The sequence below is a fragment of the Artibeus jamaicensis genome, unplaced genomic scaffold (assembly GCF_021234435.1).
Source record: "Artibeus jamaicensis isolate MK-2021 breed Jamaican fruit bat unplaced genomic scaffold, CSHL_Jam_final scaffold_1964, whole genome shotgun sequence".
NCBI classification, from domain to species: domain Eukaryota; kingdom Metazoa; phylum Chordata; class Mammalia; order Chiroptera; family Phyllostomidae; genus Artibeus; species Artibeus jamaicensis.
In genome coordinates, this window is record NW_026522030.1 from 22018351 (window position 1) to 22045899 (window position 27549).

The window sequence follows — 27549 nt, forward strand, 5'->3', positions numbered from 1 at the left end:
GTGTTGTTACAGCGGCTGGATTTGGGAGGCAGCCCCATTTTCTCAAGAATATCAGTGCTTCAGTGTCATTCCCAGGATCAAGCCAACTAACTCCTGACCCCTCTACAAACATCTCTTCCAGACTGTCACCAAAACTCTCTTTCTCCTGTGTCTCCCCAAGGTCACTTTCTGGGGGAAGAAGAGAATGGCTGAGACAGGGCCTACCCAGCCCTTTCCCTCAAAGATCCCAGAAGTATGATTTCTTCTCCAATATCTGGGGAAGGTGTCTGTGACCCCAATACCTTAATCCCCGTCCTTACACCCTCTTAAGGCTGTGGGGAGGAAGAAATTTCCCTCTGCCCTTCTAGGTTCTTCAGGTTGATCTAATAAGCAAGTCAACAAGAGACATTAACAAGAGAAAATAACCGAATTTAATTACATGAGGACATATGACATGAGAGAGTCGGACAACTCCATACACAGGAGAGATTCAGAGACTGTTACAATGAGGTATATATGGCATTTTGAACTAAGGGTGAGGTAAGTTACCTTGGGACTTGAGAGGGGAGGAAGGTCATTTGCAGGATCAGTTCAGATGTTCAGGAATTAGAAGCCTGCTCTGCCATATAGCTAGGTCATGACAAGTTATTTCTGGTAATAAGTCTTATTTAAATTCAGGCAAGGCCCTGAATTTAAATTCTTTCAGGAAAGAGGTCAAAATTTTTTTGTGAGCCCGCAGGGTCTCGATTACCTTCCGTTCAAAATAATTCATGGGCCAGAGTGGCATATGAGGAAGTCCTGTTCTGGACCCTTTCAAGGCCAAAGGACAATTTGGGTTTTGTTTGTTTTCAAATAGTGTGTGCTGAAGAAACTTTCTAAAAGACCAAATAGGGGAGCTACAGGCCTGCATGGTCCCAGAGGGCTCTTCCTGGACCAGAGGGGCAGAGGTCAGATTTTGGGGCTATTTCCTGTTATTCGGGGTTCTTAGAGAATGATCAGCTCAGGGGTGTCACCGGGTTCAGAGACAAAAAAAAAAGTCCCCTCAATTCTGAATTCTCCTCTAGGTAATCCTTTCTTTGTTTCCCTGAATGGCCAAGTTTTTCAAAAAATGGTCCAACTTTCCAGCCTCTATAATTACCTGCACAGTACACAGGAATATGTCTTTTGCCCTGTGTTAGGGTGAATAATCTTAGTTGCTGTAACAACTCCCAAACTCAGTGGTTTAGCACCACAGTCCTCTGTGGGAGAGAGGGGGAGCTCTATCCCATGCAGCATTCAGAATTCTCCACTAACTACTTGTGACAATAGATCATGGAAGAGAAAGTAAAAAATGTCACAGAAGATCTTAGGAGCCAGACGTGGCAGTGGTGCACATCATTTCTGCCTATACTTCGTTAGCCAGAATGCAATCACTTGGCCTTATCCAGTTACAGAGTAGACTGTGGAATGCAATCTGGCTGCATGCCCCTACCGAGGAAGCTAGTGACCAGTTCTCATCATTTTATTGGATGGACCACTCGATTATATTTGACTGTTGACCCTTTATTTCATTACTCTCATGTGTGAAGCCATGCTCTTCCAATTCTTTCTCCTTTGTGTTTTGTTTATGTAACTAACATGTATGACACCACATGTCAGGTACTAACTGCTTTACAAACATTAACTCATTTAATCTGCAAGATAATGAAGATATGTACTATGAAGCAGGTGCTTTTTATTCATCCCATTTTATGGATGGGAAAACTGAGTCACAAAGGTTTTAAATAACTTGCCCAAGATCACACAACTGGTAAGTGGCAGGAGCCAGACTTTTAATCCAGTCGGTCCAGCTCCACTGCAGTATGCTGCTTCTTTTCTCTCTTTTGTTTCTCTTCCTTTATCAGTCCCCCACCACGACCCTCATTTGGTTTACAGGGGCTTATTATCATATTTTGTGCTTCAGGAGGAAGAACGAATTGTAGGCCTATTCTGTTTCTCCTCGGTGGCTTTGCCCTTCGAGTAAGTCTCAAGGTTGGAATGCCCTTCCCATCTCTCTAAAAGACACTGCTCACCGCCTCCAAAAAGCCTTCCCTAACACTCCCACTCTGAAGAACCCCCGCTTCCATCTTCTGTGCTGGCAAAGGCGGGCCTTAAGCATCACAAGTCCAGGAAGGCTCTGCTTCCGGGCTCGCCTGTTTCACTAGTCACTGCGCCCAGGGGAGCGTTCTTTCTGGGACTCACCGCCACCACCTAGCCCCAAGTGGGCTGGGGCTGGGAGCGACCTCACAAGGGGGTCCTAATCTGAGTAGCCAGGAGGGCTTGGCTCCACCTCATTTACCTTGCGCGCACTGCGCCGCCTCACTCCCATCCAGCTCCCTGCTTCCAGGAAGGAAATGGTACAACCCGGGGGGGCGGTGCCTGGATGCCCGGACAAGTCCAATTGGCCTGGGAGAGCCGTCCCACGGCGTTGGCGGGGTAACGAGCCCCGAAAGGCGCCCTGCTGGTTAGGTGGCAGTGAGAAGCGTAGCCACAGGCCTCATCTCCTTTCAGCGAGCGTTTTGCTGGGCTGCCCGCGGGGATGCAGTGGGCCGTGGGTCGGCGGTGGGCGTGGGCCGCGCTGCTTCTGGCTGCCGCAGCTATACTGGCCCAGATGGTCTGGCTCTGGCTGGGCACGCAGAGCTTCGTCTTCCAGCACGAAGAGATCGCGCAGCTGGCGCGGCAGTACGCGGGTGAGCGAACGAACGAACGGATGGAGGGCTGGGCAGACCCGGGCCGAGCTGGGGGATTCTGGGGCTCCATTCCCTAGTCCTGGACCGGTGCTGGCCCTAATACTCCTCTGCCCCTGCCAGGGCTGGACCACGAGCTTGCCTTCTCTCGGCTCATCGTGGAGCTGCGGCGGCTGCACCCAGGCCACGTGCTGCCCGACGAGGAACTGCAGTGGGTGTTCGTGAACGCGGGCGGCTGGATGGGCGCCATGTGCCTTCTGCACGCCTCCCTGTCCGAGTACGTGCTGCTCTTCGGCACCGCCCTCGGCTCTAGCGGCCACTCTGGTCAGTGCTGGCGGCGGGCCGGACTGGGAGGCTGGGGCTGTTCAAGGGCTCATGCCGTCGTTTCTGTTTGGCCAGGCCATGTGATGACGCCGATACCCTGATACTCGGTGTCCATCTGATTGTCCCGCAGGACGCTATTGGGCTGAGATCTCCGACACCATAATCTCTGGCACCTTCCACCAGTGGAGAGAGGGCACTACCAAAAGTGAGGTCTTCTACCCAGGTGGGTAGGGAGGTTCTGTCAGAGAAGTGAGTTCCTTCGTTTTGGGATGCCCATGGTTGGGGGAGAGAGCCATGGCATGTGAACCGGGTGCGTGAGGGCCCCCCCCCCCGTTTCCCCTATTCCCCAGGTGAGCTACAGGTGGTTTTTTATTCATCCATATTCCAGCAATTTTGGGGGGAGACAGTTGGGTAATCAGAAATGCTGTCATATCCCTACAGGCAAGGCAGACCATTGTCTTCCTTTTTTAAATATTGAAATATTTTACATAAAAAGCAGAGGTTCGGACTTCAAACTAAGTTTGAGGTTGAGTGTCACAAGCAGGCAAGCATTGTAACTGAATGGAAATCACTCAGAAAGCCTCAGAAGTCTTATCACTGCCCCTTTGTATCTAAGGGGATATGAGGCTTGACTCATAATTTAGCCAAATTTCTGCTTGACTGAGGCTTGGGAATGTAAATTTCCATGACTTCTGTACAGTAGCCCATGGTCAGGTGAGATGCTCCTCTTTGGCTTTCCCCCAACAGAGGACATGAGCCAGGTGATGCCACAGAGGAAAATTTAGGAGTCGCACACTAGACAGCCCATGGGCCAGGGAGGTTGCAGCAGTGGAAGGGCAGGGCTAGGCTCCTCACGTGGGTGCTTCCTGTCCCCCAGGGGAGACAGTGGTGCATGGGCCTGGTGAGGCAACAGCTGTGGAGTGGGGGCCAAACACATGGATGGTGGAGTACGGCCGGGGTGTCATCCCGTCTACCCTGGCCTTCGCACTGGCTGACACAGTCTTCAGCACCCAGGACTTCCTCACCCTCTTCTACACTCTTCGAGCCTATGCCAGGGCCCTCCGGCTTGAGCTCACTACCTACCTCTTCGGCCAGGACCCCTGACCCACCAGGCCTGGAGGAGGACCTGTGGGTGGACAGCAGCGGGCAGGCCCGCGTATCCATTTGCTGGAGCCCATGTGAAAAGATGGACATACAACATGCAGATACTGAGTTCCTGCTGTACAAGCAGGGATGTACATGCTTATACCACCAAACACAGATGTATGGGAACATAAGGGGCACACATTCAGATACTGGATCCCGTGTGTGTGGCAACATCTTGCATTCACACCTGTCCAAAGAGGGAGCCCCATGTGTATCAAGAGGTCCAGTCATGTTCAAACATATAAGCTTGACTCATTAACTCAGGCCTTTCCAGAGCTTCCCTTCCCCCTGTTAGGGCTCTGGAGTTAGGGATGGTGTGGGCATTACACTTTGCCTGGGTCCGACCCCCCTGACCCAGCAGCAATTGGGGAAGGGGTGAGGAAGAAGAGTTGCCTTTGGAGGCCCCCTTCACCTGCAGCTATGATGCCCTTTCTCTGTCCTCACCATACGCCTTACCCCTGTTCTGTTCGCTGCTATGCAAGTGCCCTCATGGCCTATCCCCTACCCTCTCAACTGGGAAACCAGAAGAATGGAGAATGCTGAGTTCAGGGTCCCTCCTATCCTGAAAGCCCCCCCATTTTTCTCTCACAGGTATGGAGGGGAGGCTGGCCTCAGCCTAGGATCCACCTCTGAGGAGGGGGCCTGTGGAGGTGGGCTTAGATCCAAGGGGCCATTCCTGGCCTAGAGAGAAGGCCATTTTTGTGCGCACACACCCATTATAGCTTTCAGACACTGCCTGCATTTTCTGTCCCTCTGTCTCTCTGTTAATAAAGACCTGTTGAACAGTTCCATTCATTTGTGTATCTGAGCAGTAGGAAAACGTGCTAACTCATGGGAGGCCCCAGGAAGGCCTCTCTCTCTCGCTGTGTGATTTTTATAAGACAGTAGCTATACACTTCAGTGTGCCCAAGGATCACCTAGGAGGTTCATTGACCATACAGATTACTGTGCCTAGTCCCCAGAGTTCAATTCCGGATTGAGCCCTTGAGATCAGTGTGTTTAATAAGGTCTTCACAAGTTGTGAATGTGTCAGTTTAAGAAATTCAGGGCTGGGTGAGGTGTACATCTCTATCTTGCCTCTAGTGCTACTATGCATCTGGAAAAAGCCCTGGGAGTCCTACCATGGATGGCCACAAGATGGCAGTGCGCACCCACATTTGAACTGGAAGAGGACTAGTCAGTCTCCATCTGCATTTTTCTGGGTTTTAGGGTATGTTATCCACCCTGACCCAGACAGGAGTTTTTCTCTAGGACCCCATCCTTCTGTGGAGGATCCTGGGGGTGGGGAGCAGGCACACTATCTGGTGATGTCTGAGGTCGACGGGGCTGGAACTAGTATGAGGCATGGGGGGTGCCTAAGGTGCACTCCAGGGACCCTGCACTTGCCCTCTGCAGTTTTGTGCTCTGGTCACATCACTAGTCTCATCCTCCTCCTCCTACCCCTGCTCTGATGTTGAGGAAGGCCCAGACCACTCTAAGGACTTTTGGTGTATTAAAGGTGAACATCGTTATAAAAATGATATATTCTAAAAAGTTGACATTCTGATGAACAAAGATGCAGGAGACAACAGGTGTAACCATTTGTAAGCAACATCAGAGGTTTGAATTTGTGGCTCTGAATGAGTATGATACCCAGGCAAGATGGCTGTCCTGACACCACCACCGCCGTGTTGGCCATGACAGGCCCTGGCTGGCACTTCCCCTCCATGGATCATGGGTTGCAAAATCGGCCTCCAAGGACTTCTCCCCCCTGTAACCCAGCTCTGCCTCTAGGCTCACCACACATCTGTCAGGGATGCCCCAGCTTTCCTGTCATCCCTCCCGTCCACATAGGACTCCGCTCCCGGGGTCCTCCCCATCTCTGTTGCTAAGCCCAGAATTATTTCTTCTCCACTTTCATTTGATACAGTCACTCTTAAAAAAAAAACTTTATTTATTTTTAGAGAAAGGGAGAGAAACATCAATGTGGTTGCCTCTCATACACCCCTAAAGGGGAACCCAGCCCACAACCTGGGCACGTGCCCTGACTGGGAATTGAACCGGTGACCCTTTGGTTCAGAGGCCCAGTGCTCAGTCCACTGAACCACACCAGCCAGGGTGCCTTTCTGACTTATTTCACTTAGCATAATGCCTTCAAGGCTGAATAAATATGACAGAATATTATTCAGCCATAAAAAAGAAAAGCCTGCCATTTGCAACAATATGGATGGATGTTAAGGACCATCTGTACGTGTTGACTCCTAATTTCTTGTCGCAGCCAGATACGAAGCTCCAGATATCAGCTTCATATATTTAACTGCCGACAGCCCCACCTGGTTGTCTAATTGGCATCTCAAACTTGAAATGTCCAACATAAACTGGTTCCTCCTGATCCTGTATCCTGCCATATTTCACTGTCTCAGTTAAGGATACCTGCACTCACCCACATGCCCAGACCAAGAGCCGTGGAGTCGCCTTGGATGGCTCTTACTCTCTCACATCCCATGTGCAAAGCATCAACAGAACCTATCAGTTTTATCTTTGAAACATATCCAGACTCTAATTACTTCTTGTCATTTCCACTGCCACCACACTGGTTCAAGTCATCATCATCTCTTGCCTAGATTACTGCGGTGGCCTCTTAATTGGTCCTCATCCTTGCCCGCAATATGGAAAGGTCAGCACACAACAGCCAGACTCAGCTTTTCACTCTGGGCATTTCTATCAGCTTCCTGTATCCTTCGGTCTTTGCCTCCAGGAACCCACTCCGGGGCCCATGTTACCTCTGACCAAATATCCAACCATTCGCCTCAGCCACCCTGTTCTAGCCCAGTGGCCGCCCTGCTTTTTTTCTGACGTGTCAAGCAAACTTCCACCTTAAGATATTTGTATCTGCTCTCCTGCCCTTCATGTTCTCTAGGTATCTCCATGGCTCTCCCCACTCCCTGCCCACTTCAATTCCTGCTCAGAGTCCTCGCCTTAACATTTGTCTATTAGGAGCCCTTCTGCAGTAGCTTTAAAATACCTCCATAAAGTTTTTGATATTTTAAGAAATGAAGCCTAATTCTTTTACCCTTGAATATGAGCTGGAGAATATATATATATATGTATATATAATCACCCAATAGCATGTCAGTTGATTTTAGAGAGACAGAAACATCAATGTGAGAGAAACATTGACTAGTTGCCTTCCATACGCACCCCAACTGGGGACAGAACACAAAACCTAGGTATGTGCCCTGACTGGGAATCGAACCTGCAACCTTTCGGTGTAAGAGACGACACTCCAACCAACTGAGCCACCTAGCCAGGGTTTAGTGATATATTTTTAACAAATAATATATGGCAGAAGTGACAGTGCGACTTCCAAGCCTAAGCCATAAAAAGCATTGCTGCCTCTTTAGTGCGGTCACTTTCCCGGGCAAGCCAGCTGCCAGCTGCCGTGGTGGGAGGACACGCGGGCATGAGGTCCACCCGAGGAGCACGGCCTCGTGCCAACAGCCGTGTGAGTGAGCCGTCCTGGAGATGGACCCTCCCATCCCAGGTGAGACGACTACGGCTTTAGCTGAAGTTTTTCCTGCAACCTCATGAGAGACAGTGAGCCAGAACCATCCTGCTCGGCCACTCTCAGATTCCTGATCAACAGAATTGTAAGAAACTAAATGTTGTTTTAAGCTGCTACTTTTTCATGTGATTTGTTACACAGTAACAGATCACTAATGCGCACTTCCCAACCCAGATTTATGTCTCTTTGTTTCACTTATGGCCATCTGACAACATTCACCACTGAAATTATACCCTGATGACAGGGACTTTGTTTACTCCTGTGTCCAGCAGGGCCTAGCACAAAGGACATCCTAGTTGATAGCGGAGGTCTCGGTCTGTCTGTCTCTGTCATTGTCTCTGTGAGGTGTGGGATCAGATGGGGGTTATGTGTGGGTGTGAGAGACAGCCTGGTCTCGTCGCAGATGAACAGAGACAAACCAGGTCCCAGTTAGGCTTATTCCTTCCCCTCAGCCCTTTCCAGTCATACCACTCGTGGCTCAGACCCCAAAGGAGGGTTTACTATGCTTGATGGGTTCTTTTTCCTTTGGGAGTATCTGCCCAGTCCCTTGCCCCTCTCCTCCCCCTCAACCTCCTGCAAAGCGATCTCTGAACTCTCAGAACTGGAATTCCCCAAACCAGTTTCCACCTTTTCCAAAAGGAATCTTACTTCCCGCCGGTCTCTCTGGATACCTGCTCTTCAAGCAGCCAGGGGAAGCTGTGTGGGGAAAGAGAAGCCAGCTGGGTGCAGGAGTTCCACAGGTCTCCACCCCCTGCTCTGTAGTCCCCCAGGAGAACCCTCAGGACATGTTTGTCTGCCTCTGCACATTTAATGATTCTCCCCTCTGTGGTCCCAGCCTTAGAGAGGGCTGGGGATTGGAAGGGGCTTGACTGCCCCAGAACTTACCACACAAAGCTATATATATGCTATGCGGGAGGAGACATCAGTACTGAAGGTAGTTGGATCAACAAGTGGGAAAGAAGTCTGACGCTTAGGTCTGAAATGTGAGTGGGAGGGCACTGGAGTGAGCCAGAGGTGCGAGCAGGACTGAGCCTCAGCGTGGCCAAGGATGGGCCAAAGGGAACAAAGACTTAGTGCCCCAGTGGGAGCTGGGCTGGGGACAACGGTGGAGACTAGAGACAAGGAGAGCAGGTGGGGGCGTGTCATCCCGGTGAGAAGAGCTTGGCTCAGGCCAGGGTAAGCTGGGTCTGAGAGGAGGAGACTGATTGGGGGGTGGGGGGCGAGAGAAAGGAAGCGAAAGTCACACCTGAATTTCTACCTCCTGGGGAAATGTCCTACCTGGGAGGAATCTTGCCTCACTGGGTGTAAGGTCAGGGGATGATTTCCAGTGCTGGATTGGGTTTGACACAGCAGTTCCACACCCATGCCAGGTGTTACCCCTACAGACACATGTTCTCACCTTCAGGTGGTCCTCCTGCTTTGGCAGGTTGATTTTCCCTCATTCAGGAAGAAACTGGGGGGTGTATGAGGGTGCGAGAGAGGAGGTGGGTCCAGGATACTCAGAACTGTGACCTGCCTTCAGGACCCCCAAATAAGGAACAGCATCCGGAGTATAACTGGGGGTGGGGTAGTCCTGAATCAGTTGGCTGAAGCGGTGGAGATACAGACCAGGGAGTCATGCACACATGTGTGGAGGATGTGTGTGAAGATGGGCAAAATGCTCATCATTGTTGAAATGCATGATGAGTACCAGAGATTCATTATATCTTCACTCTTTTTGTGCATATGTTTGAATATGTCCATAATAAAACGTCAAGAGAGCTTTTTTAAAAAAACAAAAAAACTGTGTAGGCCCTGGCTGGTGTGGCTCAGTGAATTGAATGTTAACTTGTGGACCAAAGGTCGCTGGTTGGATTCCCAGTCAGGACTGGGTTGAGGGCCTGATCCCCCAGTAGGGGGCGCGCGAGAGGAAACCACACATTGACTTTTTTCTCCCTCTCTCCCTTCCTTCTTTCTAACAATAAATAAATTAAATCTTAAAAAAAAAAAACTTTGCGGTTGTGTATCTCCGTGTAGCACGTGTACCCTGCTGCAGGTGTGGAGTCAGTGCAGACACCTCTCTGTGTACACAAGTGTGAGTCCACCACCACATGCACCTAGTGTGCAGACTGCAGCGTGCATGCACTTGGGGACGACACCCGGATAGGGCCTGGCGAGAAGTTTCAGTCTGTCCACACTCACCCCAGCATCTTACAGAGTGATTCACCTCGTGATCACAGGACATTGGTGCTGTAGTGGCCGTAAAACTCATAAGTGAAACAGGGCAGCCGTGTGCCTGAACTTGTGACAGGGTATGTTGGTGTGTGAACACAGCTGTTTGTGTGTGAATGCGGGCACTCACTGCGTGTGGGCTTGGGACACACGACTTGTGAGGTTGGGCGGGGCCCCCGTCCTGAGTCCAGTAGCCGTACGTAGACTCCTCACTCCCTTTGCACCACTCCCCGCAGCTCTCCAGCGCCCCCTCCCCACGAATCTGGCTGTGTGGAGGGTGGGAGACACCTGTTGGGGGGCTGGAAGCGACAGAGCCCACCGGGGCCTTTCTCCCCGCGTCCCCGCCCGCCCTGCCCCTCCCGGGTCCCGCCCCCGCGGCCGCGGCTAGCAAAGCGGCGTGAGCGCACCGCGGCCAGAGGAGCGCAGACGACGGGAGCGCACAGCGGGGAATCCCGCGCAGGGAACCGAGCGGAGGCTGGGGCCGCCCGAGAGGCGGGCATTGCATAGGGAGAGCCGTGGAGACGCCGGGGGCAGCGGGCCGCGCCAGGCTGGTGAGTGAGGCCGCGGGGTACCCGCAGCCAGAGAGTGGGCGTCGAGACCCCGCCGCCCCTGCCCACCTGGTTCGGCGCCCGTCCTGGGCTCCGCTCCCGCCGCCTCCTGTTCCTGCGCATCCTTGGTTCTAGTTCTCTGCGTCCCTGTCGCGTCTCTCCGACTGTTTTCCCAGTGTCTCTGCCTCTCCCCCTCTATCTACTGTCTCATCCTGTCTCTTTCTAATCTCTCTTCCATCTCCCGCCGCGTCGGTCTTTCTCCTTCTCTCACGGTCCCCGTCTCTCTGTCCGTGTCTCTCTTTGGACTGCCTGCCCCTCGGGTTTTTGATGTTTATCTCCTGCTCCTCCCCCCCTTCCCTTCCCTGCCTCTGTCCCCAGTATCTCTCAGTCTCACCTCTCCCCATCCCGTCTCTCCATTCTCGTCTCTGCCTGATGTCTCTGCCTCCCTCCGTCTCGGTCCCTCTCAGTGTCTGTCTCTCCCCACCTCCACGTCTCCTCGTCTCTCTGTCCCATCAACATTTCTGTCTCCACAGTTCCTTGTCATACCCCCCTCCGTGCCACCCCCGCACCCCGTCAGATCGAGCCCTCACACTCTCCCCCTTCTCTGCTTCTTGGTCCTTGTCACCCTCTTTGATCTGCTTGGTCTCTACCTGTCCTCCGTCAATGCCCATTTCTGTCTCTTTGGCTCTCTCTTTTCTACCTCTCCATCAATCTCTGGAAAAGCTACCTTCCTCTCTCCGTATGACCCCCTGCACTTCCCAGAATCCATGACCACCTCCCCCTGCGTTGGGGGTTGTGGGAGCAGCGGGGCCCAACCCCCATGATGCCCTCCCCCACAGACGGCCCTTTCCTCGGGGCCCCGCCTGGTGCCAGCCACCCCACCAGCGGGCGGACTGCGCCTGGAAGCTGTCATGGAAGCCCTGCAAAGGCAGCAGGCAGCCCGACTGGCCCAGGGGGTGGGCCCACTGGCCCCTCCACGCCCATCGCCACCACGGCCTCCCTTGCCTGGCCTCCGGATTCTGCAGGCCCCAGAGAGGGCCCTGGTGGAGGTTGGGGCTGAGGAAGAGGAGGATACTGAAGAGGACGAGGAGGGGGAGGAAGCCGGGGCCGAGGAAGAGGCAGCTGAGGAGAGTCGTCCAGGAACTCGGGGCCCCGGCTCACCTTCCAGCCAGCCCCCTGGACCTCAGCCCCATGAGTGGACCTATGAGGAACAGTTCAAGCAGGTAGGACGCCCTCAATGTCAGGCCCTCTGGTCTTCCTCGTCTCTGGGCAAAAACAGATCCTGGTGATTAGTAGCCAGCCCTCTACAAAATGGAAAGACAGACGCAGAGACCTAGAGAGAGAATGAAGGATAGGTGGTCACGAGACACAGGAAGACATACGTAGGCAAACATGAAGAGGTGCTGAAGACACCCAGAAACATGGAGGCTGACAGATTGGAGGCTCTTGGTGAGGCTGGAAGGGAAAGTGGGACGGGTGTAGGAGCGTTTAAGAATTCTTTTGAGGAAGAGGGAATCTGACCACTAAGGATTGCAAGGCCAGCACCATCCTACCCTACCTTCTCACACGTCAAGTCACAAGGTCATATCTCAGCGACCAGAGGGGGTGTCCTGGGCTGCCTTCTGTCTTTGGAAGCTGAATGGAGGTTGCCACCCCTTTGGCAAGCTCACATCCCCCTCGTTTCTTCCTGTCATGTTTCCCTCATTCACATCCTCTCCCTGGCCTGAGTTCTCTGGGTGACAGTTCCCTGCCTGTGACGGCCACTGCAGCTGCAGTGTGACTAACGAGCCCTGTGCAGCTGGAAAGGACTAGACCTTACTCACTGGGCCATATTTGAGTTATTCCTCCCTGCAGAACTCATCTGGGCGTTATTCTAAAGCACTGCACTAAGCCGTCACTGTGAAAGTGTTCTGCTGTGACTGTAGGAGGCACAGGGGTACCTGTGGGGTGTTGGTTTTGGGTGTGTTCCAGAACTGCTCATCTGCGGTTAGTACTCTGTGGCATTAGTGTAAAAAGGATTGTTACTCAGGACTGTAATACTCTGGAGAAATGGCTGTACCGACTCTTTCTCCTAGGTATAAGTCTGGGAATTATTACTTGCAGAGTGTGTGTGCTATTTGTAGGTGTCCATCTAAGACACAGGGCTCAGTTCTTGTGGGAGCATAGCTGTAAAGGGGAATCTCTGGGGTGTGTTATGAGGGTTTTTTTATTTGTTTGTTTTTTACTGAGAGTTCTTATTGGGGGATGGAGTGTTACCTGTAGGTATTACTCAGGGACTCTTACTCTTGGGTAAATGACTGTTACTCTAGGGATTGTCCCTCCTGGGGGGTATTTGGGAGATGATACTGGAGGTGGGGCTCCAGATGACTGGGAATGTGTGGGATTACCCCCTGGGCCCTCCAAGTCCTGACCCCACAGGTCCTGGGTGATGCAGAGCTATTGCCTCTGTGGCAGCTTCTATAGTGGGCAGGTCACTGTCCCTGGAAGGAGATCAGACCAGAAGGAGGGCTGAGGAGCCCCAGGTTTCAATCCAGAAGCTTCTGAGCATATATCCTATCTGAGGGATGGGTTAGAGTCATCATCCCCAGCCCCGACTTGCAAAGATGCCAATAAACAGCCAGAAGCCTTTGCAGGAATGAAGGAGAGTGAACGAGTGCCTCAGATAAGCCTGTCAGTCCCCTCAGTGTGGAACGCAGCTCCAGCCTGGCTTCCTCCCTGCACTCCGTGCGCCTCCATGGCTTCCTCTCTTCCCCACACCCGAGATGAGTGGTTTGACCTACACAGGACACCACCAGCCAGTAGAGGGTCTCTGTGTACTAGAAAAAGTGCCCCTACCTACACCCAGGGGGAGAGAGTTTAATGTCTGGGAGTCCACATTTTAGACCCAAGCTACCCCTTCAGCTGGGGACCCTTATTTGGGGTACAACCTGAGTTGGGGCCCCTGGGGGTGGGGGGTGAGTGAAGCTGAAAAATGACCTCAGTCCTTCCCCAGCTGTACGAGCTCGATGCAGACCCCAAGAGGAAGGAATTTCTGGATGACCTGTTTAGCTTCATGCAGAAGAGGGGTGAGTGGGGTGATGAAGGGAAGGGCCCCCCGCTTACCAGGTTGGGTCTTCTCTGCAGAGGCCTGAGCTTGGCAGCACCTATCCTCTGGGCCCTCAATAATATCTTTAACCTCTGACCCTGCCCTTCTCCTCTACCCAGCAATTAATTAGTGGCCAGCCCACTGGCAGGTTAATGAGTGTGGGATCAATTGGGAGGGTAGGATGGGGAACTGGTAGGAGCTGGCTTGGTGGGTGGGGGGAGCTTCCCAAGAATAGAGGACTGGGAAGGCCTTTGGTCCTCTTTTGCTGACCCTTCTTCCAGCCTTGTCACGCCTCAGTTTCCCCTTGCACCAGGCAGGGGGCATCCAATGTGCTCTACAACAAGAAGGGCTGGGATTAGACTGAAGGAAGGACTTCTCAAGGGGTAGGCTGAGGACCGTGTGAGTTGGGGCTATGGAGGAAGAGAAAATCCTCCCCAGAAATCTTGGAGCTAAAAGAGAATGCAAGAAGGGGCCAGCAAGGGGATCAGGATGGGTGGCAGTCCATCACTTAGGCTTCTCCCCAGATTCATGTGTCCAAAGACTGACTCATTATCTCTCTCTACAAAGCTAATTAACTCACTCAGAGCGAGGCCTGATAAGCTGCTAATTAACTGGCTGCATTGCCCCCCCCCCCCTTCAGTGCAGAAGCTGGCCGAAGTCCCTCAGGCCCTTACCCCAGACCCGGCACCCCTTACAGGGCCACTCTTAAGCAGGGATCCTCAGTGGGGCCCCAGATCCCCTTTGCTCCTTAGGGAGACCTAGTCATTCTGGTCCCACTGTACCCTCCCTGCCCTTTCCTTGAGGTCTCCCTTCCACCAGAGGTTGGCTAGGGAGGTCTGAGCAGGTCCCAGCACTTCCCCCACCAGGCCCAGAGCTCTGCCTCCCCTGAGTCTGCCTCCCTCAGCTCCCTCTGCAGGGGGGAGGGGGTCTCGCGGGGCCGATAATTTTCCCCCATTAATCAGGCCGCAGCTAATTGTTCGGGTCCAAAGGCGGCAGCGGAAGGGGACGGGATCGGTAAGGAATTAACTGGGGCCCATCGCTCAGCGCAGACAGGCCCCTTTGTCAGGCTTGGCTGGCGGGGGCGGTGCGCGCTGTGGAGTTAGCGAGCCGAGGCAGGGGCTGCTTCTTTTCCCATCCACCATCCTCGGGCTTCATGCAGCCACAGGGGTCGCTGCTTTGGGGAATTGAGCTCTTTCAGGAAGTCCTTCCTACGGTCTACCCCAGGGGTGGGCAAACCGAAGCTTGCAAACCAAATCTAGCCGCTTGCGAGTTAAGAATGGTTATTGTGTTTTTAAATAATGTAAAAAAACTAAAAGACAAATTACATTCCAGACGTGTGTAATTCGAATTTCAGCGTCTGTAAATAAAGTTTTATTGGAACACAGCTGCACAGCTGCTTTCAGGCTACAGTGGCAGAGTGGAGTTCAGAAGGGACCCTTTGGACTGTAAAGCCTAAAACATTTAACTTCTGGCGCTTTACAGAAGTTTGCCTACACCTAGTCTAGCCTCCTGTCCTTCCTTGGGCGCTGTGGGCTCTGCCTGGCATACCACCACCTCCCCACCCCTCCCTCTTCTCCTCCTTTCCCCGGTCCCTCCCTATCTCCAGGTCTCGTCCAGGCAGCTGACTTTTTCAGTCGTCTGGGTCTTAGTCTTCCATCCTGACCTTCTGCCCAACCCCCACCAGGGACACCAGTGAACCGCGTGCCCATTATGGCGAAGCAGGTGCTGGACCTGTACGCGCTGTTTCGCCTGGTGACAGCCAAAGGCGGCCTGGTGGAAGTCATCAACCGCAAGGTGTGGCGGGAGGTCACGCGCGGTCTCAGCCTGCCCACCACCATCACGTCGGCCGCCTTCACTCTACGCACTCAGTGAGGCCAGGCGCGCGGGCCCTAGGCAGTGGGAGCTGGGAGGAGAGGGAGGGATGGGAGGGGGCAAGGCACGAGTGGCGGGGCCACGGGGCGAGGCGGGCCCCTGGTGTGAGCCTTGATCAGCGGGGCCCAGCTTCCCCCGCGCACAGATCCCGTCTGCCTCTAGGTACATGAAGTACCTGTACCCATACGAGTGCGAGACGCGGGCGCTCAGCTCCCCCGGGGAGCTCCAGGCCGCTATCGACAGCAACCGCCGTGAGGGCCGTCGCCAGGCTTACACCACCGCTCCGGTCTTCGGCTTGGGCCGCCCGCCCCCTCGGAGCACCCCCGGCCCCACCTCGGGTCCTGGCTCCGCCCTGCTCGCGCCCACTCCGGGCGCCCGCCCAGCCCAGGGCTCCGCGTCCGGTCTGCCGGCGCACGCCTGCGCGCAGCTGAGCTCGAGCCCGATTAAGAAAGGTGTGAAGGGGAAGGAGCTGAGGTTGGGAGGTCGCTGAGACCTAGGGCTACGCTGAGACACAGGGAACATTAAAATATGGGGACTCTGAAATGCGGGAGGCATTGAGGTATGGGGCAGTAAGTAGGGACTGATGAGGCGCTGAGATTTAATGCACCCTAAAGTTTAGGGCTCCCGAAATTTGGTGTCAGTGAAGCCTTGGAAGCTCTGGAGTAAGGGTTACTGTGGCACGGGGCTGAAGGTCCTTTATCCAAAAGCCATTCCATTCCACACCTGTCCACCCATGGTTCTTATCTGCATGTGGTCTGTGCCTCCTGTGATCTGGTTTACTTAACAACGGAGAACAAGGAAATCCTCTAAATTGATTGGGACCAACCTAGACGTAATATTGGTCTTTTGGGTTCTCCAGTTCAGAGGCTATAGGCTGAGACTTTGGATGGGAGTGGAGATTGAACTTGGTGCTTGAGCTTGGGTGACCCATCTCCTTTGGTCCCAGGCCAGGAGGGAGAACCAAATGCAAAGATTGAGTTGGTTGGGCCAGGGGAGCTGAATGACCTGTTTGTTCTTCCAGAGGAGAGTGGAATTCCAACCCCTCGACTGGCACTGCCTGCGGGTCTGGCCTTGGGACCCGCGTGGGAGAAATTGGCACCAGAGGAGCCTCCAGAGAAGAGGGCTGTGCTGATGGGGCCCATGGAGCCACCTCGACCTGGCGCACACCACAGTTTCCCGCCCCATGGCAAAGTTCCCCTAAGGGGTGAGGAGAGGCTTGTTGCTGATAGGTCTTTGGGCTTGTGTACTGTGGGAGGACAGATCCATCACCTAATAAGTGGGGCAGCGGGGCAAATGGACCCCTCAACAGACAACCGTGTGATTACCCTGTGGGGTGGCAGTAGAATGAGGTGGAGGATGACTATAGAGATGGAGGGGGAGCTCATAAGTCTGTGGTCCGATTCTCAAAAATGTGACTCCCCTGCCCCCTCCTGGACAGAAGAGCGGCTGGATGGGCCTCTCAATCTGGCAGGCAGTGGTATCAGCAGTATCAACATGGCACTAGAGATCAACGGGGTGGTCTACACTGGTATGGGTACCGCAGACTGTCTACACTGGCATGAGGTCAGGGGTATTTACATTGGCATGGGGACTTTCGACTTTTTCTACTAGCATGAGATTCAGAGATATCCAAACTTGCATGGGTAATATGAGGTTCAGGGGATCACTCCACTGGGTTGGAGGGGCTGTCTACATGGCATGGGGTCCAAGGCATGACCTCTCAAGCATGGGTACCATGGGATGTCAACTTCGTCCATGGTCTGTGTATCAGTGTAAATATTTATTGTCTACTTGTTTGAGGGTATCTATATTGGCAGAGGAGTCTCTAACTGACCAAAGGGTTTGGTCCTCATTGATTTGTGGCAGAGGTATGTGTATGGTGTTCTAGCAATCAGGTCACTAACTTCTGTTTCCTTCTGTTTCCCTGCCCTGTCTCCTCCTGCTTGTATTCACCCTTTATCATCTCCTCACCCCTTTGTCAGGCATCCTCTTTGCCCGCCGTCAGCCCGTGCCAGCTTCCCAGGGCCCAACTAACCCTGCACCCCCAACCCCTACAGGACCCCCTTCCAGCACCTCACCCTGAGAGCTCTCACTTGGAATTAAGAGTCCCAGCCCACTACTGGGGGGAGGGGCGGGAGACACCCCCTCCACCTTGATTCTTCCAGGGGGCCCACCCTAGGACCCAACCTTGGGAGGTGACCACTACACCCCTCATGTGGACTTGAAGCCAAAGAGTTTTCTTTTGATGTTACATCTACCTCATTGTAAAGGGAGGGCACCTCCTCTCTGACCAACTCCAGCATCTACCAAGGAGCCCTGCCTCCAGTGACACCCGTGTCGATGTCATCTCTAGGACCCTACCTCTGAAGTCAGACCTGCTTCTTCTCTTCAGGAGCCAGATGAAGGGTTGGGTTGGGGTCTTGTGAAGGAGGTGTTCTTCAGGTCAGGTCACATTTGGATAATAAAGCTGCATTTCCTCCCTCTCCAGTGCCTCTTTTACTTGTTTGGATCTGGGAGTGGGAAAGAGTGGTAGCATACACAGGCTGCATTAAGCAGTTCTTATAGGGAAGACAGAATAGCAAAGGTCCGTGGGAGTAGAAGAGTTTGGTTTCATGAATCAGACTGCCCGAGTTCAAATTCTGATTCTGCCACTATAGTAGTGAGATTTCCTCGATAAGACACTTAATCGCGTGAACCTTATTAGACTATGAAAGATTATGGTATTTCACAGGGACTCCTATTGATCTATGGGAATGGACCGATCTTGGATTAATGGGTGTATTTATATGCACAGCTTTGGGGAATGAAGTGGGGAAACCTCTTTGGTATCCTAAAATTAGAAGAAGAAACGCAAAGGTTGACTTGACGAGCAGGAGCTGGGATAGGGTAGAGCCTGAGAGCCGTTGCCTAGGTAACCAGACAGCTTTGGACTCCTCTCCTGGGCTCAGCTGGTCGCTTCCGGCACTAATGGCTTCAGTCGTGGTGTCACTTCCTGTATTGCGGGGCGCCCGTGCACTCGGATTGGCCATACTTCTTTATTTGGACGGACGTCCCGCCCCTGGCTATTCCCCAACTGAGGCGGGGCGGTAGCTATGGCGGCTGTGACCGACGTGCAGCGGCTACAGGCCCGGGTGGAGGAGCTGGAACGCTGGGTGTACGGACCGGGCGGGTCGCGCGGCTCGCGGAAGGTGAGCGAACGTGGGGTCCAGTGGTCTCTTTCTGGGGCAGAGCAAGGGCGGTCTACCGGCGTGAGCCTCGGGGTGGATGACTTTCCATTCCCAGCACCCGCAGTCCGGCCTTTGAAATAACAATGGTCCGAGACCTTCGGAGCACATTGGACTCGGGATCCATAGCCATGTAAAGAACTGCATGTGATATAGCCCGCTTGAAATGAGCTCAGTGTGAACTGTGACTAAGACTCAGCCGCTATCCTTTCCGGCCAGTTGGGGAGACTTCCCCAGAGGAGACCCTGGGAAGCTGACTAGTGAGAGTTCCAGTAAAAGCTGAAGTTCACAATGGAGGGCTGCCACGGAGCCCTATGTAATTAGCTGCTAAATGAATTGTGCAGAAAGAGGTCCGTGGGACTTAGAGGAGGCAGAGCAGGGGTGCTTAAAGAAGTCCCTGGGCAATGAGAGGTAAGGTCTGAGAGGCCCAAGATCAGGATACTGGATGTTCTAATATGGACCAGCACTCCTTCACACTAGTTACTGAATTTTGACAACTCCGGTGATCAGTTGCCATTTTTGCTATGGGAAGACCTTTCACCGAAGGCGGAGTGTCAGGAATGCCTTGGAATTAAGTGCATCGGAGGTAATGATGTCTGTTTGTACACATACACGTTTGTGGAATTGGTTGTCACCAGCAGTTTGTGCCCCATTTGAAACTGACTTCTTAAAGCATTCTCTCCCTTTGACATATGTGACACTAACCTTCTGGTTTTCCTCCTGCCTCTCTGGTGGCTGATTTTTGACCCTTGAATTTTGGCATTTCTCACCCTCTATCCTAAAACCTGGGTGAGATCATTCACTTCCATTGCTTCTCCATCTATTTAACCCTTTGATGTTGTAATTCTTCATCCTCTCTCCTTAAAGCCTAGGTAGGTTCAGTCAGAGAGGTAGGAACCAGGAAATGTATAGTATATGGTAGAGCCCCATAAACTCTAAAATAGTTCATTACCTTCCCCAGACTTGAGACTCCCCAAGGAGGACATGATTATCTCCCTCTTTCCACTGAGGATTCACAGAAGGTGGGGTTACATCTCCTTTAATATAAGAGAAAGCGACCAACCTAGATTTCTGGGGCAAAAGGGTTTGGGAACCAGAGGAAATGAGGATTCTTTACCCCCTAAAATCCTTGAAGCAAGTGGTGAATCTTGGAAATAACGTTTACTCCCCTTGCAGGTGGCTGATGGCCTGCTCAAGGTGCAGTTAGCTTTGGGGAACATCGCCAGCAAGAGAGAGAGGGTAAAGATTCTCTACAAAAAGAGTAAGTGTTTGTATGGGGTGCCTGCCTGTCTTCTTTTCAATGCCTGTGCTTCCTGAGACCTTCACCCACCGGGTCACTGGAGTTGCCCTTTGGGGATGTAGAATGTGAAGATACTTCCCTGCTGAAATGGTGAATTGGGGTGTGTGTTCTATTCTGTGGTTAGACTTCAAGCCCATGAGAGTGACCTAAGTTATGGGATAAGAGCTCTGTCTGAAAGATCCCTTTGGTGAAGGAGGGAGAAGGGGTATGGGATTTCCACAGGCAGGGCTCGGAGGCAGGAATTTAGTTAGGCACTGAGAGCCCTGGCCTTGGCTCAGCCATGCCTTTTTTATTGGATCAGAGCTAGCAACCTGCTTAGTAACTAGAAATCAGATAAAGCTCTGGATTTTCTTGGTGGCACCGAGGGGCACGGGGCCTTCCACCCTTGGTGAACATAGATCAGTGGGGATACTGAGGGCCCCAGGGTGGTGGAGGCAAGTATGCTTCCAGCTCTAAAGTTTGAGGTCAACCAGCAGGTGAACAGAGGGGAGAGACAGGGAAGTGGGGAAAGGGGTCCTGGTAAAGGCCTGCTAATAGACACTGTGGCTGTCAGCTCCTCACTCAAGGCTCTCCCCAAGGTGGACCATTCCCCCAATATTTTTCATAAAACAGATCCCTGTTATTCACCCCTATTCCATTTTCCATCTTCCTACTTTTCTAGTTGAAGACCTGATCAAATACCTGGATCCTGAGTACATTGACCGCATTGCCATACCTGATGCCTCTAAGCTGCAGTTCATCTTAGCAGGTGTGCACATGCATCTGGGGATATGGATTGTGGGGGAATTTTGGCATAGAGATGGCCTTCCTGCCAGTCCTAATGGATAAAGTCCTGAAAACTGATGTCTGGAATTCCGGCTTTCATCTGGGCTGAGGCCAGAGGTCATCCCATGGTTCTCTAGTAGGCATTGGTTGTGGTATGATTCCGAGCCAGCTGTAGTCCATGGTGCTAGCCACAGTGGAAGATGTTCCAATGTTGTATAAATGGCCTGCCTGTAGGATTTTCCTTTAGAACCTTCTTCACTTCTGCTCACTAGACTGAGGAGTTTCTAGGAAAGGGTGGGAGCAGACAGTATTTAGGAGAGGAGAACATTGGCGTGAGTTTCAACATCTTTTTTCCATGTGAGAAAGCTCTGGGATTTCACAGGTCTAGTTGATGTCTGCTCATTAGTCAACTACTCCATGAGGTAGGGTTTGCCAAGCACCTGTGTTTGTCCATGCATTGAAAAGATGTTTAATGATCATTTACTGTAATCTGACTATCCTAGGTATGAGGTATACCCTGGTGAACCAGACTGTCCCTGAGCCATTGCTATGGCTCAAGCATCAAGTTCAGATCTTCTCCAGGACTGACTCGAGTCCAGCCTCTCCATTCCTCCCTGTAGCTACTGCCTCAGTGTCCATCCCCTCGCACATGAACTGTTGCAGTCTCCTAAGTCCTCTTCTTGACCCTGGTCTTACTCATCTTGCATGTGGTCCAGTGTCATCTCTCCAAAACACATTTTCAACATGCCACTTTGTCTACTTTGGAACCTCAGTGTGTGTGTCTCTCTCTCTTCTTGCTAGGATAAAGTTCTAAATCCTTAGCCTGCCATACAAAGCCTTCTACAGTCTGCCGAATGTACCGTCCCACACAGCTCAGTTTCCTGTGCTCTCCCTGCTCCAGTTTGGCAAATTGAATTCTTTTTCCTCTACTAATTAACAAGTATTCTTGCCTCCAAACACCTGACATAACAGTCCTCCCTTCTTTAGTTCTCTTCCCTTTCTTTGCAACCATTGAAATCCCCTGTGCAGGGCCACACTCTCCTTATTGGACTCTTTCCTTACTGTCCCAGTTCTCCAGAGCTGCTGAGTAGAACCTTCCTGGCAGTCTGCCTTGTCTCTTCGTTCAGACCTTCTTCTGTTCCCAGGAGCCCTTGGTTGTGGGAACCTAAGTCTGAATTTATTTGTCTCCTGTGGCCCAGGAGATGCTCATTGAATTTGTAGCTAGGAGGCTAGAGGAAGAGGCCTTAGAGTTAAAATTTGGAGGAAGGTGGGATTTGGAGAAACTTAGAGGCTCCTTAGGCTCAAGATGGGTCTGGCCAGAGGCATTCAGAAGAGGTAGGGTGCAGAATAGGGGGAATGCGCCCTTAGAGAAGGGGCCAGTGGGCAGAATAGCTGCCCCAAGTTCCAGGACGCAGCCATCTCCCCTACCATGTTCTCAGCCTCTTGCATTGGAGTAGCAGTGCCTAGGCTCCCCTCACTGAAACCACCCTGTCTGTTTATACTTCAGAGGAGCAGTTTATCCTCTCCCAGATTGCACTCCTGGAGCAGGTGGAGGCTTTGGTGCCCTTGCTGGACAGTGCTCATATCAAAGGTACCTCTCCACTACTCTGCCTGAGAGGTGGGTGGATGGGAAGGACTTCCTTGTACCTCAGGTTCCCTGGGCTCTTGCTAGTTCTGCTCCTTGTCTTTACCTCTACCCTAGGGGGTACCTGCCCCCTGCATTGGGACTAAAATTGCCAGGGCAGAGAGCTTAGTTTCAGAACCCCAGATAATTTGGGCCTAAGGATAGTAGTATAATCCCAACAGCCCCACCTCTGGAGATTCCTTCTGCCTTTTACCCCACCTCTCAGCAACTGTCCTCAGGGTGCTGCAGAGCCCAGATCTTACCATAAGAGTCTTTGCCAGGTATGTGAGTATATGTGAATTCTACCTGCCACGCTGCTAAGAGCAGTCTCTATGCTTGGGTTTTGACAAGCAGACAGTGACTTGAATTGAATTCAGATATCCATCTTGTCTGTCTCTGGAGGTATTTTTCCAAGCTCCCCCTCCCTACTCCCAATCAGCTACCTGCTAAGCATCTGACAGCCTTAAGCTTTGGGCCTAGCAGGTGTTGGATTGCAGGTGGCCAGCTTAGGGTCCTGGGATTTATCCTCAGCCTACCTGCAGGCTCCCTGTTCCCTAGGAGACAGACCTGGTCCCACTGGGCCAAGTACAAAGGGACAGATCCTGTGATAGGCAAAGCTCTTTTTACCTTTTCCTACTTACAGTACTGGAGTAGGGGTATGGGTCAAACCTTGGGGACCCCAAGTTTTTGTCTTCTAGGGGCCTGTATCTTCCCCTCCTTTTTGGGTCCTAGAGGAAGACTGGGGTGAGCAGGGAGCCCTACCACCACCTCTAGCTGCAGCGGTCAATGAAGCCTGGCGTTTGTTTAGTTTCTCCACTCAATACTCTAATCCTGCCAAAGACCTAATAGACTATTGAGCAGTCCCGGGGGAGGGCACAAGCATCATCGGGCAGTGTGCGTTGTGTTTTGCAGCCGTTCCTGAGCATGCTGCCTGCCTGCAGCGCTTGGCCCAGGTCCACATCCAGCAGCAGGTATGGGAGGGGAGAGGACTGGAAGTGGAGGTGGTGAGGCTCCTAGCCCCCACCCCTGCTGCTTGGGGAATAGCCTCAGGCTCCTCTGATATCAGCTCCAGGGGAAACTTGGGGGTTTATGCTTTATCTTCCATCTGCCTTAGAGAGGGAAGGGACTTACCTAGAGCCACAACCAGATCTCCTGCCTCCCAGAGTAGGGCTACTCTGAGACACCAAAGGGTGATGTTCGGAGGTATCCAAGAATTCCTGGGAATAGTGTGTCCTTGATTGTGGGTGGAGGAGCTGTTTTGATTTTTTTTTACTATTCCCAAGATCTACTGTAAATTCAAAAAGGGTTCAGAAATAGTGACAGGGAGGAGACATATTAGCAGTAATGTTTCCTTAAACGTGTGGTCCACTACTCCTTCTATCAGTGTTAAGACTGCTGTTAGTGTGCCCATCTTGGAGCCTCAAAGTACCCTTTCAGAAATTTGTTTCTTTTAGCGCTGGGGTTAACATCACCTTAACTAGGCTTTGTGCGGGGTGAGGGCCCTGATGAGGCAGGAAGGTTAGTGGCAAGTGGGGGCTTTGTCTGACTTCTTTTACACCCCATAGGACCAGTGTGTGGAGATCACTGAGGAGTCCAAGGCCCTCCTGGAGGAATACAACAAAACTGTATCCTTTCTGCTCAGCCAGGCCCCTGAGGAATGCTGTCTGAAACCCTGTGTTTTTGTTTTATCTTTAGTTCTGCAGTCTCATCCCATCCCAACCAGCCCGTTTCCTTGTTCCCCCACCCTTTTGGCAGATGTAAAATGTTTGCACTACCTCACTCAGACTCCTGTTTTCACCTTGACCTGCAACTAGACATTGCTTCTCTCCAAGCAGTTTGTACAGTGGGATGAGCTACTTTGTCAGCTGGAAGCCGCCAAGCAAGTGAAACCAGCAGAGGAGTGATGGCTGCTTCTCATCCCAGGGTGAGCCAGAGCATCCAGGCTCTGGGGCCCTGTGCCAACCTGCCCTTGTAGCAGGGCAGAGGCAGATCTGTATTTATTGGATGCACAGCTTACCTGTCCGCACTCAGGGGGGGCCCTGAGGTCACAGGTCTGGCTATATGAGATTTCCCCTTTGCACTCATCAGTGTCCTACTTCAGTGACAATAAACTATAGAGATCACTGAAGGAGTGTGCCTGCTTCTTGGTCTAGGATGGGGAGGGAGGTGAGGATAGAGGTGGAGTGAGGGTGGAGCGAGGTGGGGGGACTCCTTGGGGAATCAGAAGGAGGAAGCCTGATAAGAGCGGACTTCAGATTGCCACCTCATTCCACTAAATATTTGCTGCCCCCTTGTGGTCTCAGGGAGTGCCGGGTCTCCAGACTCCCTTTCAATTTCTGGCCCCATCACCCAACCCCCACGGTCTCACAGGCATCTAAAATTCTGTGAATTAAGCCTGAAATTGGTTGTCATCCTAGACTCTTCTCTCCTCTGTCCAAACAGTCACCAGCTCCTTACCTCACCTACCTTATAATATCTCCCAAGTTAATCTACATTTCTCCATTCCCACTGCCATTTCTCTGGTTCATTCTTTCAACAAATCATTCAACAAATATTTGAGTGCCTATTATACGCTGGGCACCTAATGGGTCTCTGTGGCTACACCTCTGCCTAGGAGGTGTAGCAGCGGCTAGGAGTCACCAGAGATTGTGGCCCGATTTCCCCATCCCACCCCCTGCTTCACTGCAGCCAGAGTGAGCCGTGCATATAAACTATTTTGACTGACCCCTGATGAAACCCCCCCTTGGCCCACTAGTGCCTACTGAATGAGGTCAAAGTTCAGAACTCGGTGACCAAGGTCCTTGCCCGCGCAGCAGCAGCCAACTCCAAATGCAACCTCTTGTCCTTGTCCAAAGTGAAACCCGCAGCTTCACCTTTGCTATCGCAGTGCGCTCAACTGGTAATGCCATCACTGCCACCTTCTAAGAGCCAAATCCTTCCCATCCTTCGGATGTGGGACTCCTCAGATGGCCGCTCCTCTCCTCCACAGGATTCTCTCCACCCCAATAAGAGTGCCCCTCCCGGAGGGAGGCACAGCACAGACCGAGAGTGTGTTTCTCTTCCTAGTCTCAGTTCTTCCGCGGAAGCCCTGCGGCTCCCGCCCCCAGGCCCCGCCCCTGTGCCCGCCCCAGGTCCCGCCCCCAGGCCCCGCCCCCGTGCCCGCCCCTCCCACCCGGCGTACGCGCTGAATCCCGGCGCGCTCCAGTCTTGCGCGCCATTTTGGCTCCGGCAGGAGCTTGAGGCTATCGCACACGTGGAGGTGAGAGTTGGAGCCTTAGTGGAGTTGTGGGGCGCCTGGTGTGTGTGTGTGGGGTGTGGGAGTAGGAGGGCGGGAGGGCAGGAAAGGACAACTCCTTGGCCGTGCAGGGAGGGGCACTGGGGGAGGGGCCGCGGGCTGTGGAGGTGGCTGAGGCCGGCGGGCCCGAGGTCAGGAGTAGCCCAAGCAACCCTCCGCATCAAGCCTGTGCTCTGAGTTTCTCAAGTGACCTGGGTTGTGGGGCATGATCCTGGGACTCTCTCAGAGTGGGGGGTGCCCGACCCTGTTTTGGGGATTTCGGAGCGAGGGAGGGGTCAGCTCTGTTTGAGGAGCATTTAGATGAGGGCTCTGGTCTCATGCATTGGGGAGCTTAGGGCGTAGAGGCTTAGCCCTGTCCTGTGGAAGCACGAGGTGAGGGAGCCTTGTCCCTGTCATTGGTAAGCCTGGAGTGAGCACCCCTCAGTCTTGTTCTCAGGGAGTCTGGAGGGAGGAGGGCCCTGTCCCCAAGATGAGGGTGGCTTGGTGCCAATCCTAGGGAATTTAGGATTCCCCCCCTGCGAGGGGTTTTGGGCCTATCTTAAAGGGCCCAGGGTTTGCAGAATTTGGCTCTGTCTCCGTCTTGGGTGGAGGGAAGGTTATGGCCCTGTCCGAGGTAATGGGGGTTTATGGGTACAGACCTTCCCAAAGTGAGGCAGGCATAACCCCAGGCAGAAGCTGGGAGTGACGGGTTATGGTCTTGTTCTCGGTAAATCTGGCCTGAGGAGCAGGGCTTTGTCCTGGAGAGCCAGAGTGGCAGGATGGCCTAGGGCAGGTTGCTGAGCATTCTTCTGACATTTCCCTGCAGTGGGGCAGCAAGATTCCTGGAACCAACAGCTAGCAGGATGGAGCACTACCGGAAAGCTGGCTCTGTGGAACTCCCAGCACCTTCCCCAATGCCCCAGCTACCTCCTGATACCCTGGAGATGCGGGTCCGAGATGGCAGCAAAATCCGCAACTTGCTGGGGCTGGCGTTGGGTCGCCTGGAGGGTGGCAGCGCAAGACATGTGGTGTTCTCAGGTTCTGGCCGGGCTGCAGGGAAGGCTGTCAGCTGTGCTGAGATTGTCAAACGGCGGGTACCAGGCCTGCACCAGCTTACCAAGCTGCGCTTCCTACAGACTGAGGACAGCTGGGTACCAACCTCACCGGACACAGGCCTAGATCCCCTCACAGTGCGCAGACATGTGCCTGCAGTGTGGGTGCTGCTCAGCCGGGACCCCCTGGACCCCAATGAGTGTGGCTACCAGCCTCCAGGGGCACCCCCTGGCCTGGGCCCCACACCTGGCTCTAGCTGTGGCCCCCGACCCCGAAGAAGGGCACGAGATACCCGGTCCTGAGGATCTGCTGAGCAAGCTGCTATCCAGGCCTGAATATCTGAATGGCTGTGCCTTCTCTGGGAAGCCTCTGTTACTGCGCAACATCCCCAACAAGACTTGAATCCACAGAAGTAGGCCTTCTTGTTCTGATTCCCCTTCCCTCTGGCATATTGAAAGGGGTCTCAGCCTGTGTTCTGGATTGCTTAAGAAGGGCTTACTCTGCCTTCTATCTGCAGTGCCTCTGATCTGCCTTCTGACAGAGGTCCAGGGAGTGGGTTAGGAAATAAAAGTTCTGCTGGTTTATCTGATGAGCCTCTCTCTGCTTGGTCTTGTGTGGAGGTGGGACTAAGAGGGTAGGAGTCTGTCCTCCTTGTCCTCCAGGAACCCACAGGCTGGAGACAGGAATAGTAGGCTCAGGCTTGTGCTGGGAGGATCTAGAATCATTAATAAGCCTCAAGCCGTAACCTGACTATATCTAGACCTTTGGGTGGTCTACCATGTGCTTTGGGCTGGTTTAGGGACTCTGCCAGGTCAGTCATTTTCCTGTCTTTGGCAGATACAGTGTTTATGATTATAGTCTCAGACACCAGACTGTCTGGATTTGAATCTTGGTT

The 27549-nt window shown here is 52.9% G+C and overlaps 4 protein-coding genes across 6 annotated transcripts; all 4 read left to right on the forward strand.

Moving 5' to 3' along the window:
* Window positions 1-2377: 2377 nt before the first annotated feature.
* Window positions 2378-4945, forward strand: SIGMAR1 (sigma non-opioid intracellular receptor 1). Of its 2 annotated transcripts, none has more exons than XM_037151647.2 (4): window positions 2378-2687; window positions 2808-3008; window positions 3139-3231; window positions 4746-4945. In XM_037151647.2, exons 1-4 carry the CDS (start codon window positions 2537-2539, stop codon window positions 4772-4774), a joined length of 474 nt encoding a protein of 157 aa, XP_037007542.1. In that variant the 5' UTR covers window positions 2378-2536; the 3' UTR covers window positions 4775-4945. The 2 variants fall into 2 exon arrangements, with proteins under 2 accessions (XP_037007542.1, XP_037007541.1); XM_037151646.2 differs by lacking the exon at window positions 4746-4945 and adding an exon at window positions 3886-4242 and having other exon boundaries at window positions 2380-2687.
* Window positions 4946-11368: 6423 nt separating this feature from the next.
* ARID3C (AT-rich interaction domain 3C) lies at window positions 11369-17868 on the forward strand. Of its 2 annotated transcripts, XM_037151650.2 has the most exons (7): window positions 11369-11680; window positions 13450-13522; window positions 15227-15410; window positions 15577-15866; window positions 16436-16618; window positions 16853-16942; window positions 17397-17868. In XM_037151650.2, the coding sequence occupies exons 1-7, from the start codon at window positions 11369-11371 to the stop codon at window positions 17495-17497; spliced, it is 1233 nt and encodes a 410-aa protein (XP_037007545.2). In that variant the 3' UTR covers window positions 17498-17868. The 2 variants fall into 2 exon arrangements, with proteins under 2 accessions (XP_037007545.2, XP_037007546.2); XM_037151651.2 differs by lacking the exon at window positions 16436-16618.
* Window positions 17869-18484: 616 nt separating this feature from the next.
* Window positions 18485-24455, forward strand: DCTN3 (dynactin subunit 3). The gene is made up of 7 exons (XM_037151648.2): window positions 18485-18602; window positions 19815-19899; window positions 20600-20686; window positions 22211-22294; window positions 23240-23298; window positions 23893-23952; window positions 24142-24455. Exons 1-7 carry the CDS (start codon window positions 18507-18509, stop codon window positions 24229-24231), a joined length of 561 nt encoding a protein of 186 aa, XP_037007543.2. The 5' UTR covers window positions 18485-18506; the 3' UTR covers window positions 24232-24455.
* Window positions 24456-25493: 1038 nt separating this feature from the next.
* On the forward strand, window positions 25494-27243 carry RPP25L (ribonuclease P/MRP subunit p25 like). The gene is made up of 2 exons (XM_037151615.2): window positions 25494-25586; window positions 26428-27243. Exon 2 carries the CDS (start codon window positions 26465-26467, stop codon window positions 26954-26956), a length of 492 nt encoding a protein of 163 aa, XP_037007510.1. The 5' UTR covers window positions 25494-25586; window positions 26428-26464; the 3' UTR covers window positions 26957-27243.
* Window positions 27244-27549: the final 306 nt, after the last annotated feature.